The sequence below is a fragment of the Trichechus manatus genome, unplaced genomic scaffold (genome assembly GCF_000243295.1).
Source record: "Trichechus manatus latirostris isolate Lorelei unplaced genomic scaffold, TriManLat1.0 scaffold00245, whole genome shotgun sequence".
Taxonomy (NCBI): domain Eukaryota; kingdom Metazoa; phylum Chordata; class Mammalia; order Sirenia; family Trichechidae; genus Trichechus; species Trichechus manatus.
The window spans coordinates 1,740,797-1,753,294 of NW_004444181.1; the positions used below are offsets into that span (position 1 = coordinate 1,740,797).

Sequence of the window (12,498 nt, forward strand, 5' to 3'; positions counted from 1 at the left end):
TTTTAAAAAATAAAGAATAAAAATTAAACATCCTTCTTTGCAGTCATTCCCGTTGGTCCTTTAAAAGTTTAAATGAAATAAAAAATATTTAAAAAATTATAAAGCAGTCTCCTTTTTCCTGAGAGCAGTTATAGGGGTTTGTTGTGGAGCTCTGGCTGGATGGGGAGTGGTAAAGATTAAAAATAAGGGAGTTTTGTTTTTGTTTTTTTTTTTATTTCACAATTGCAATGGTTCACCTTAGAAATGAAAAAATAACAAAATAGAATTTTTTTTGTATTGGCCTTTCACTTCCCCTTTACCCACATTTTAGGGACAAATGATGACTTTAGTTTGCTTTAAATCCTTTTTCAGAACAAAGGGACTGATGTCTTTCTAGAGAAACATCTTCAGATATTTGCAGAAAGACTTGTATCTGTGACTAGAGGGATTAGATTGGAGTTCTAACCCCAATGAAGCTTCATCTTTTTTCAAAGTTGCTATTCTCATCACATGCTTTGTGTGTGTGTGTGGCCGGGGGAGGTGGGGAGAAGAGTGAAGATACATGAATTAAAAGGCTTGGTTTTCTAAATACTTGGGTCAATTATGAAACGAACATGAAAACTCTAGAGCTACATAGAAAGTAAACCAGTCTTCAAAAACAGAAAGTTAAAGAACAAGTTTTGGAATGATACAACAGTGCTGACCTTGATTCAAAATTACAGTTGACATGATGTTTCCTGTATTTACATATCTATTTGTGCTTTCGAACATTGAGAGAAATGTGACTACCTCACGACAAAAAAAGAAAAAAAAAAAATACAGTTGTTGCTATAAAACTTCCCAGGTCTCATACATCAACCTTATTAAAACAGACCCTAGATGTGATATGGTAGTATTTATAAAACCCTGTTAAACAAAATGAATTACTTTCCTACTAAGAGCTTTTTTATGTTTTACTGAATAACTTTTCTTCCTGCCAAGAAAGCTCCATACGATAAATACAGCACTCAAAGGGTATATTCTGCTTCAGGAGTGAGAGTGCCCGGTGCTCTAAAATGGACTTTGCTTTGCTTGGGGTGTTTTGCTGAATATAGTAAATTGTGCATTTAAAAATCAGATGGTTTGGATTTCAGAGTTCAAGTTATGTCAACAAGCATAAAATGTTGTCCTTTCGCTTTGCTTTAAAAGTGAAAAGATTAGGTCTTATGCCTCCAAACAACGCCATGGCTATTTCTACAGTTGTGCTTCCGGTATCAACCTCAAACGTTAGATTTTTCTTTATGTATCTCATAAACAGTTGTTTCATCTATATCTATATTTATTTAAAAATGTATATGAGTTACCTAGATGCTATATAATGTGTACATCTTTGTTATGAAAAGTTAAACCACAAGGATACTTAAAAATATTTGCGGAAATACACAGCAGGTATATAGAGTTTTTCTTCTTCTTCAAATGTAAGTAAATTAATCACATTTTTAAAAAAAACATACAAAGGAAATCATTTTAAAAACTTGCATAGATAAAGAGTGTTTCCCCAACTCTACCCCTTTTAAATAGATATACATTTATCCATGTGTGTTATGTGTGTGTGCATATATGTGTGTATACACCAGATCGAATTTTCAAATCAGAAGCTTGACTCTATTTTCAAAGACTTTGACCCTAGGCTGAGGGGACAACATCCATTTTGTGGCTGACTCTGTAATTTTTTTTTTTTTTTTGGTACTAAAGTGTGACAGTGAGGATCACAGTTTACTAATTCAAAAGCAAAAATCCACTAAGAAACGCTGCCATATGAAGTAGATTGCTGATTCCAATACTTGTTAAAAAAAAAAAAAAAATGAAGTCGCCAAATAAAAGGCTTTATATTGAGACATAAGGGATTATCCTCAAATAGATAATTCAGAGAGTTAGTTGGATATTTCACACCAAATAAACACTTTGCTGTCTATTATCCACAGTCATGGCAAACCTAGAAGCTTATGCTCCTTAGGAGCCTCTAACGTAGAGTTTAACCCTGAATTAACGTGAAAGCTGCCCTTACTTAGTGAGATAATGTCGTTGATGGCAAATGAAAGTTTTTGAAGCACAGGATAGCACCATGCAAACATCATTATTCACCAGAAAACCTGTGTAAAAGATGATGACCTCCAACTACTGGGTAAAATTTTATTAACACTTTTATCCCTGCTGATTTTTTTAAATCTTTAAGCCTATTTTAATAAAGCTTTCATGTTTGAAATCTTTGCCTGACTTTTTTTGCTAATAATAAAAAAAAATCTAAAAGGGGCAAAAACTTAAAAAAGGAAAAGTTGGGTACGTGACAACCTATTCAATATTTTATTTTGCTATTCAAATAAAGAAGACAGGAAAAATACACATTATGATTCTGGCTAGATTTCCTTCTGCGGAGCTAATCATGAACAGGAGGTAGATTTGAGGGAAAAGTTTATTGTTGCTTATTTAAACAGTTCACCATAGAACACTCCCCAGACACTCAAGAGAGGTTCACACCTGCGTTACAGTGTTTCTGTAGCTGCTGACTGAGGTAAGTCAGCCTCATCAAGAAATTAAATTAAAAAAAAAAAAAATCAATTGCTCTGAACAGTTCCTCCGTCTGACTTTTCTTTTCTTTTTTTAAAAATCTATTCCATTAAATTAACACTTCTACTGGCAACATATGGACAAAGGTTCTCTCTACAACTGTCTTGGAAAATGGTAGTGTAAAACCACCCCTTTGAATTATGATACAAGTTTTACTTCCGCATTATGATCACAAGGAAATACAATACATTTAATTGTGATTCTGCCTAGATTTCCTTCTGGTGAGTTAATCCTGAACAAAAGGTGTGTTTGTCACCTAGTCAGTATTTTTTTCTATTTATTTATTTATTATTATTGCATTAATTAATGAACAATTCTATTTTGCACATAAAAAGAGAAAAATGATTGAGACAGAGAGAGAGAGATATAAGATGCTGATCGATCAGCTAGCTGAGTGGATTGGCTGGTTTGGGTTGTACATAGTGCCTTATGTACAAAAAAAAAAAAAAAAAACACCAAACCCATTACTGTTGAGTCAATTCCAACTCAGAGCGACCCTATAGGACAGAGTAGAACTGCCCCACAGGGTTTCCAAGGAGCGGCTGGTGGATTCAAACTGCTGACCTTTTGGTTAGCAGCCAAGCTCTTAACCACTGCACCACCGGGGCTCCTATGATGTACTAAGACACTCCAAATGACCAAGCAGCCCTGATGTATACCCAGCAAAGGACTCTACTTGAAGCAACTTTGTTCTAAATGAAACAGTAGCAATGCCTGCCTTCCAAATAGTTCTCCATAGTTTCTAAATCACACGAAATGGGTACTCTATTTCTTACCACAATCCTGAAAGACAGGTAGAGCAGGCATTATTTTCCTCCCTTTAAGTTATGGTTCAGGAAAGTTAAATACTTGCCTTATTTGACAATAAAAACCATATAACTGAATGTATTTCCCTTTTCCTTTGACTGCTAGGAAGCTCAGCTCTAAACTTTATATTCAATTATGGTGACTTTACCTATTTTAAAAGATTTTTTTACTCACATTTTAAAAATATATGAAATGTTTTGTCTTCTTTGTGACTTATTGCAAGACTGTCAATGATTATATAAATTGCAATTGAAAAAAGTAAGTAATTTGATCAAAGTCATTGGGCCACAGATCAAGTCAGAAGTAGAAAGCAGGCTGGGTATAACAATTAAAAAAAAATTGCCACCGAGTCAATTCTGACTCACAGCAACCCTATAGAGCAGAGTAGAACTGTCCCCATAGGGTTTCCAAGGCTGTAATCTTTTACAGAAGCAGACTGCCGCATCTTTCTTCCGCAGAGCGGCCAGTGGGTTCAAACCACTGACCTTTAGGTTAGCAGCTGAGTGCTTAACCACTGCACCAGAAGGGCTCCTTGGTACAACTACAGGGCCCTAAATAATTTCAAGTAGACCAAGGTGGAAATTCCAACAGTAATAATCTTTTTGATTGCTCATAATAACCTTGAAAAGTATACAAATAATTGATTTCATATTCCCAACAGTATTTCCCATTCTACAAGCACACTGATCTCATGAGTCATGCAGGTATAAGAGCCAAGTGGTGACTAAACTCCATGTGGGAGACCTGGTTTAAAGAAGGGAAGAGAAAGAGAAAAGAAACCCTGATCATTTTAATACACAATTTAATGTAAAGGGCTTTGCATAGGAAATACATGGGCACATAAACCCATGTGGACATAATAAGGATATATATCCACTGGAAGAGAAGTTTGTAAACAAATGGCAAGTTTAAAAAAATGCATTGGCAGGAAAAAAAAAAAAGGAATACACCCAATACAAGTTTCCGAATTTGGTGATATTGTTTTCCAAGTGAGACAACCCATGCCATATTAATTGGCATGCTTTATTTGGCTTAACCACATTAGGAAACCAGCGAGAGATAGATTACCCATGCACCTCCTGGGAGTCCCTTTTTATCTACAATTTATTCTAGTGTGTCTTCAGTTTCAATGGAAAAGGCACTCTGATTTACACAGCTCACAATCTAAAGAACCACTTAGTCCCTATATGTATAAAAATTTGACTTTTAGAACCATGATCTAAATCAGAGATGTGAATGGGGCTGATCAGTTGGACTCCCCCCACCCAGATGAGCCACAGGCAGATAGAAAAGCCAAATGGCCCACCAAACCCTCCACGTGATGGGGTTAGACAAAGCTGATCCCACCTCTTTCCTCTAAGGGATGACCCCTGTTCTTAAGACTGTTCTGCTTTTCCAGAAAAATCAGTAATACTTAAATGTTCTAAAGAAACCAGGACCTTGCTGGGCAAAACAGTAGTAAACTGAGTTTTATGAGTTTCTATCACAAGCATATAAAATGCTTTACCGAAACAACCACTGAGCTGGAAAAACTCAGGAAAAATTACCCTGAATTCCATGTGAACACTCATAAATCTAGCCCCCCTCTCCTTCTCTCTCCCCCTTCTTCTCTGCATAAAATCCATGTCCTACATCAGCTTTCCTAGCAACTCACAATACCACGTGCGGGTCAGCAAGTATGGACTGAAATCTCCTTTGTGAAGCCCTTTTGAGCAGCATATAGCATTACTGTGTAAGCAGCAAATCCCGGGTATCAGACGGAATCTGAGGCTGGGGCTGGCTGTTGCAAAGATACATCGGTCATTTACCTCAAAGGAAAAAGAAAGTAAAAAGTAACACAGAGAAGAAAAGCCCCACAGGATGTCCTAAGAAGATGATTTTGCAATGTTGGATTATGTTCCTACACAAAAGCAGTCTGATTCAGCGGTCTGACAACAGACTCATTTTCAAGTTCAAGATCCACTAACACTGAATGTAGTATTTTGGTTGTACATAAAATTAAGTGACACCTACCTGTGACAAGCCTAAATGTACAGAAGCTGTTTCCGATATATACATGATTTTGCCATCCGATGCTACCACAAAAACAAATCCATCCAAAGTCTGTAAAAGAGAAAGTTTCAGGGTAAGATATGATAGCTATAGTTTACAGTTAAAGTTAATAATTGCATTGACGCTGGGATGGAAGAACGTATAAACTATTATCAACACATATTTGTTAAATGCAAAAATAGCCCAGTGCTGTAAGGACTGTAGTTAATGCCACTCAAGGATTAATTCCCAGGCCAGATTCTTAAATGCATTTATAGCATTTTAAAAACAATCTTATATCCACAACACACACACACACACACACACACATATAATGTAAAACATTAAAGAATTCCTATCATGCTCAGTTTAAATATAGAAGCTTTATTGTTCGGGGTTATTTTAGCACTTAGTACAAATCCGGAGTTCTATGGTACTTACGGGAAAATCTACCACTATATAGACCATTTTATGTCATAATTGGCAGTCGCATATACCACGAGGACATATGCTTTATTTGCACAATTTTCTAGCTACTCCTAAGTATCATTTGAATAATAAATTCCATTCCCCAGAAATACCATTCCCCAGAAAATAAAACAAAATACTCAGTTATTTTAGCAGACTGTGTCTACAGAATTAACTATTTAGGATTTACAAGTGATCAACCAATCTTGGCAAAAATCAAGGAGAAAAAGTGTCAATTTCTGAAAAATTAAAACTACCCAAATGATATTCTGATTTTGCCTAAGTTATCTAGCCTTTAAAAACATAAAATTATAGGAGGTAATTAAAACAAAAAGGAAATGATTATGTATATATATATACACATATATATGGCAAGGATTAAAAGACTAAATTACTTTTGAAAAATAAAACTGCATTTTATTTGCTCATTCATATTTTAGATGCAGAACCAAAGAAAAGCAATAAAGTTGGGGAAAGCTACAACCCACAATGCTGCTCCATAAAAAATATTCCAAATTAATTTCTGGCCACAAATTCTATTTTTACAGCATGTGATTGAAACCAGATAACTTTTGGGTTTTCTATGCCCCCCCCTTGGGGGAGGGGAGGCTAAAAAAGAGTGTAGTAGAAGTGAAACTTGAAAGATATCCTTACATTTTGCTGTCTCAAATACAGTTTGAGGCATTCTTTTGCAAACTAAACTACCATTACCATTCCCTGTGGGAAAGTTGAAATCTGCATCCTGATTACAAGCCTTACTTTCAGGTTTCTCACTCAGCTAAAAAAAAATTTCCCAACGAAACCTTTGGTGTTTCAAAAACTATAAACTAGTCAGCAATTTCTAAAGTTATAAACGTTTTGACACATTTTACATACTTGCTTACTCCCAAATCATTAAAGAGATATAGTTCATGAAAATAACATTTGACAACCAGCCACATCTAGAACGAGTAAAAGAGAAAAAATCATCATAATGAAATTCTAAAAGTTGCCAACAATAGCTTAAAAAGTCGTATTCTTAATGGAAAATGTCGGGTGTGCCCTCAGAGCGTCAAATGACCTGATTTGCTTACATGTATAATAAAGGCAAAGAAGCCTATCCGGTCACCATTCAGGAATTAACTAAAGAAACATACATTGAACAAGGGCGGGGTGTTGACTTTGCTCGCCAGGTTTTACTGGAGTTACGTGGCACTTAGCTGTCCCTGATATTAGTGTCACTTATAATATGTAGGAGTATCAAATACTCAAAATTAGGAGGGCGATCTGGAAGTGAGCAAGGAGGCAGCGGGAGGGTGCGCGGGGGCAGCGGGAGGGTGCGCGGGACCAGCTCCAAGAGCACCATTACCCGGCCCGGCTGCCGTTGCACGTTGTAAAATAGTCCCCGGAATCTTCTCTTTCCCAGCGCATGCGTGCTTAAAATAAATCACACGAGGGCACTGAAGGGAAAGAGTAGTTAAAAGATCTGCTTTTTCAAAATGTGGAGCTGGTGGCTGATCGTTGACCCAAATCACAGCATCGTAGCCAATTTTTTTTTTTTTTTTGAAGAAAATACTAATATTGAGCAAGGAAATGCAAAATAGCTCTCAGAAGGCATTTTTCGATGGCAGAGACAAATGACGAGAGGGGGGAATGAATCGGGTCGTTGATGAGGTTTTGTAAAGGGCATTTGAAAGAGTCCGAGACGAAAGGCGGTGCTGTCCCCACCTAGCACCAGCAGCAGCCCTGGAGCCGGCAGGTAGTGCGCACGGGTACGCTGCGGGAACAGCAACACCCCCGCGCCCGGGGAAATTCGAGGTCCGGGCAGCTTAGCAACTACCCACTGAATGGCCCAGCGCTGGGGAGCTAAACAGCCGACCCCAAACCAAACAAGGGCCCTGTGCCCCACAGTAAACCCGGAGGCCACATCATGTGGCAGTATCTGCCGGGCAGTTATAAGTGATGCCGGCCTCGAGTTGGACCTTTTGGGTTGAACCCGACTCCACTAGTTGCTGTGTGGCTTCGGCATGTAGCTTGACCACTCTGTGCCTCAATTTCCGGCTCTGAAAAATGGAGTTAAAAATAGAACCTACTGAAGGTAGGTGGTGAAACAACATGATACAGTAAGGTTTAGAACAGAGGCTGGCCCATCGCAAACTCTCAATGCCAACTGTTAATATTCTACGATTGATACTGTCTCTCCTTTGTTGCAAACCCTCCAAACACACAATTGCCAAAAGTTTTAGAGCTGCTGTACTCTAGCTCGGAACGTCCTGATCATTCCTTCTCTGTCTCCAGCGCCTAGCACAGCGTCTGGCACAGAGCAAGTGCCGGGTAATTGTTTGCTAAGGAAAGGAGAGCTGGAAAGGACTTAACAGCGACCCCGGGGCGCCGTTTGGACTAGAAGTCGAGTGGGCTAGAAGGGCTGGGGGCGCTGAGGGGAGGGGTGGCTGACGCGAGACTGAGTGCCCACATCCCGGCCTCCGGGGGCGCAGGCCCCGCTTGCCGGGCGGTGCCGACAACGCCTCCCGCCACCTCCCGCGCCTTCGAGCGGTCTAGAGATCCGTCCAGCGCTTCTAAGGGTGGAACACCTCGAGGCCAGGATGGCGGGGTCTAGGGGAGGGACACCTCGATGCCCGGGTTGCAGGGTCAGTAGGGAGCCCCAGCCGAGGCGCACTGACCGCGACACTCTTACCTGCAGCAAGTGCGATCCCAGCTCCTTGGCCATGCTGTCCAGGGGCCCGGCGCGGCTCGGCTGTCCCCACGCGTCTCCCAAACCTGGACGTGGGAATAAAGCAAACTAGTAAATGGCGGCGCCCAGCCAGAGACCTGGACGCAGGACAGGCCCGCAGAACTTCGGCACCCGAGTCTCCCCGGCCGCCTTCTCGGTCCCGCAACCCTCCGGCTGTGCCCTCGCAGCTGCCCTATGCACTCGATTAGAAGAAAAGGGCGGGAGAAGGAACAGGGGGCAAGGCCTCGGGCCCAGGCGCCCCGGCGCGCACGGAGCCCTCCAGGCTGACGGCTCGCCCACGTGCTCACGGCTCTAAAATTGCCATTTCATTTGAAATGCCACAAAGTAATCTAATCTGCTTTGAAATCTGCCATCCTCTAGCCAAACGGCGATATCGATTTGACCCGTACTTATTCCCTCAAGGGCCCTCCCTCCCTTCCCCATGTTGTCTGCAACTGCATTTTCGCTAAGAGAGAAGCTCCAACGTAAAGCCCCCGCGCTTCAGGAGGCAGCTTTTCCCGTTAAGTCGATTCAGACTCACAGCGACCTTATAGAACAGAGTAGAACTGCCCCCATAGGGTTTCCAAAGAGCAGCTGGTTCGATTCGAACTGCCGGCCTTTTGGTTATCAGTCGAATGCTTAACCACTGCTCCACCAGGGCACGGACACACACACACACACACACACACACACAGAGGTATACAAAATCTTCAAGTAATTCTTCGGATTCCCCAGCCCTCTCAGGTCCCTGGTAGTGCCGACCCCCTCCAATCCCGCAGTTCCCGGCTCTGGGAAGGGTTTACCTGGGAGGTTCCCTAAGGACAAACTGGAAGCTCGCACCCGCAGCAGGCGGGGCCTGCAAGTGGCCTGCGGGAATGGGTCGCAGGCCGGCGGAGCCTCGTGCATCAACTCGACAGTAACTGAGAGGTGCTTATTGTTACATAACTGGGTTCCCCCAGTCCCTCTGCTTCCTAACTGGTGCGCCCAAGGCCTTCTGCTCCTCTCCACCGCCTCACGAAGGCCGCCAATGTCGCAGAAAGCACACCGAGGGCAAGGCAACCCTGCTCAGCACCTGAGCCCTCTCCCCGCACCCTTGGCCCAGCGGCTGTGACCCCGGAGACCCCACGCTTTTCTCTGCACTCTCGGGAGGAAGCAGGAAAGCGGCTGAGGCTGCGGCACTAAGCGCCAGCTGGGACAACCCGCAGCCTCTCCCCGGAGGCCTCAGCCGCAGATACTTCATTTAGCGCCGCGGCCCTGGCGAGAGGTGGCAGAGGCTGGTGGTAGCTATCTCCGCCCGTGCCCCATCCTCCCCCGCAGTGCCCTGCGGAACTGTACTGCCCCCAAGCTCCGGCCTGCTCGGGTCGCGCTGTGGGTCCGTTGGCTCGTCAGCCCAGAAAGTACAGGCTCGGGATGCAGGGCAGGACGAGCAAGGTCGGGGGAGCTCGCCCAACTGCTGCTAAACCAAGAGCCATTCCTGGGTCCGCAAAGCCTCTCCAAGCGGAAGGTTGTGGCGGAGTTCCCAGAGAGTAGCTGTGCGCTGCGCAGGCACCTTAAGTCTCCCCTACTAATCCTGCAGGCAACCCACGTACCCAGGACCCCCCAGAGGCGTTTAGAGACCCTTCTGGGCAGACTGGCAAATAAAACCGGAATGACTTCTAATTTTCCTCCTAGGCTCCAAACATTAGGGGTTTTGCAAAGTTTCCCCAGAACTGGAAGCCAACAGGAAGTGACTAATTTCTAAATATCCCCATCCTCCAAATATGACCCCAACTTATTATTCGAGGCTCCCTCGAGCCTCCACCACGTGAGTGGAAGTACCTCTTTAACCCCAAGAAATCACCCCCCTCCACGTTCCCCACGGTGGTAGTGGCAGCGTGCCATTTGCGCTCATGCGCAGGCCTTCGTCTCTGGGACACCCAGGTCGCCAGCCTCGCAGTGGTGGTTTTTACCCCAGTTAACCATAAATGGAAAGAACCAAGATTTAAAAGCCCCGGGAATCTGCCCAGGGTTTGGGCGGAGAAAGAATTTAAAAAGGACCCAGGAATTCGGATTTCTGAAAATGGACACGCCCGTGGTGTCTGTCCTTCCTTTCCCAGCTCCCAGATCCCTCCAAAGCTGGGCCGCCCTCCCTGGCTGCCTGCGGAAGGTGAGCACGGCCGGCCCTGGGCCTGAGCGCCTCGCAGGGTCCGCAGGGTCCGCGGCCCGCGTGACTCCGTGAGCCTGTGCCCTGGGAATGGGCCGCAGACCAGACTTTCCAGCCAGGCTCTCCTAAAAGCCTTGTCTGAAGGCCCTGGCTTCACAAGCAAAGTGCATTGGATACACGGGGCAATTTTCTGGATAATTCAAATACTCGGCTATTTCAAGACAGCCTGTTCTCCGATCTATCACTATAATTCTTTTCTAAAATTTCCTGATGCTTCCGCTTAGCCGGTGGAGATTTGGTCCAAGCGCCCCTTTCGGATCTCGGAGAAGGTGGCCCAGCGATGTGGGGTGGGGGCCTTTTCTTCAAACACCCCCTTTTCCGCCCCACCTCACCCAGGGCCACAGTGCTGCCAACTATCCCTTTAGAACCCGCTGTGGGCGAGGCCTTTTCACGCCGCCCATAAAAATCTACTTTAGGCTGAACGCAGAGACTAAATATGGCAAAGTTTGTAACGAAAAAAATCGTCCTGGGACTGTAAAGTGATTTATACCCCTGAACGAGTGAGGCGCTGGGCCCCTGGCCTTCATCTGTGGGCCATAAAGGGCTTGAGTCGAAAATTGATGCGTGAGTATAAAAAAGACTGGCAGAAGCTTCTCCAAGGTGATTAGCTGTTGGTGGCCTGTTTCACCAGATCCTGGGAGCAGCTGTGGGTCCCAAGTCCCGCCTGTGTTTTCCCGGTCCTGGGGTCGGGGGCTCCCGCCCCCTACTTGCAGCCACACAGGACCAGCCGGGGACCCTGAGCTCCTGGGAGTCGGGGAGGGCCGGGTGGCGCAGAGCTGTGGGGGAGGGGAGGCAAGAAAGGGCGGCCAGAGCAAAGGGAAAGCCCATACAGCCGCCACACACCGATCTTTGCCCCGGCAACCTTGAAGCACCCCCTTCTGTCCTCTGCCTCCCTTCAACTAGGTACTCACACTCCATCCGATTTAAACCCTGCGGGGCCCTCCCGCACCGGAAGCTGCTGTTGCCGCATAAATCGGTTACCTCCTCTCTGGGCGCGCAGTCAGTCAACAAGCAGCGGAAGACTAATCACTGCTGTAGGGCCCCCAGCCAGGCCCTGGGGGTGCCCGCCGGAGCCCCCCCTCCAGAACAGGTCACGGACCGTAAATATGAGACCACACAAATAAGATCATTTTGAAGCGAAGGGGAGAAGATGAAAGGAGGGATTCCCTCCCTGTGAGGTTTGGGCTCCTCTCAAACCAAGGGACATGCCAGTTGAGACTTGCACGAAGCAGCGCGCTTCGCTCCTTGCTATGGACCCAGGAGCCGGACTTGCCGCGGCCGTCACCCGTGGGTCCAACCTGAAGAAAGGGCCTGGAATTCCGCAAGAACACCTGGGGCTGGCAGATGTCCTCTTATTTCCCGGAGGAGTAACCTCGGGTATCTAAAACAGTGACAAAAAGCCCTCACAGGGATCTTGCTAAAATTAAACGGGATTAAATACAGAGAAGCACTTGGCCCTGCCGCCCCTCCACGGGAAAATTAATCAGGGGCTGTGAAAAATCCAGGGCCGGTCCAGACCTCCACCCAGCCTGCAGGGGCTTTTTCTCCTTCTCCTTCTCCAGCTGTCTGGGTTGTCTGATCTTCAGCAAGTGTGACAACCTCTAACCCCTATTTCCTCACCACTAAAATGGAGATGTCGTAGGATTTCATGGAGTTTCTGGGTAGTCCAGATGGTTAAGCGCTGAACCCACCC

The 12,498-nt window shown here is 44.8% G+C and overlaps 1 protein-coding gene across 1 annotated transcript in view; it reads right to left on the reverse strand.

The window, feature by feature from the left end:
* SIM2 (SIM bHLH transcription factor 2) overlaps positions 1 to 12,498 on the reverse strand; it is a 60,457-nt gene that overhangs the window by 41,853 nt on the left and 6,106 nt on the right. Inside the window, exons 2-3 of the mRNA XM_023724417.1 lie at positions 8,567 to 8,649; positions 5,407 to 5,496 (exon numbers count right to left, since the gene is read on the reverse strand). Coding sequence (XP_023580185.1) covers positions 5,407 to 5,496; positions 8,567 to 8,649 — 173 coding nt within the window. The remainder of the gene's footprint in view (positions 1 to 5,406; positions 5,497 to 8,566; positions 8,650 to 12,498) is intronic.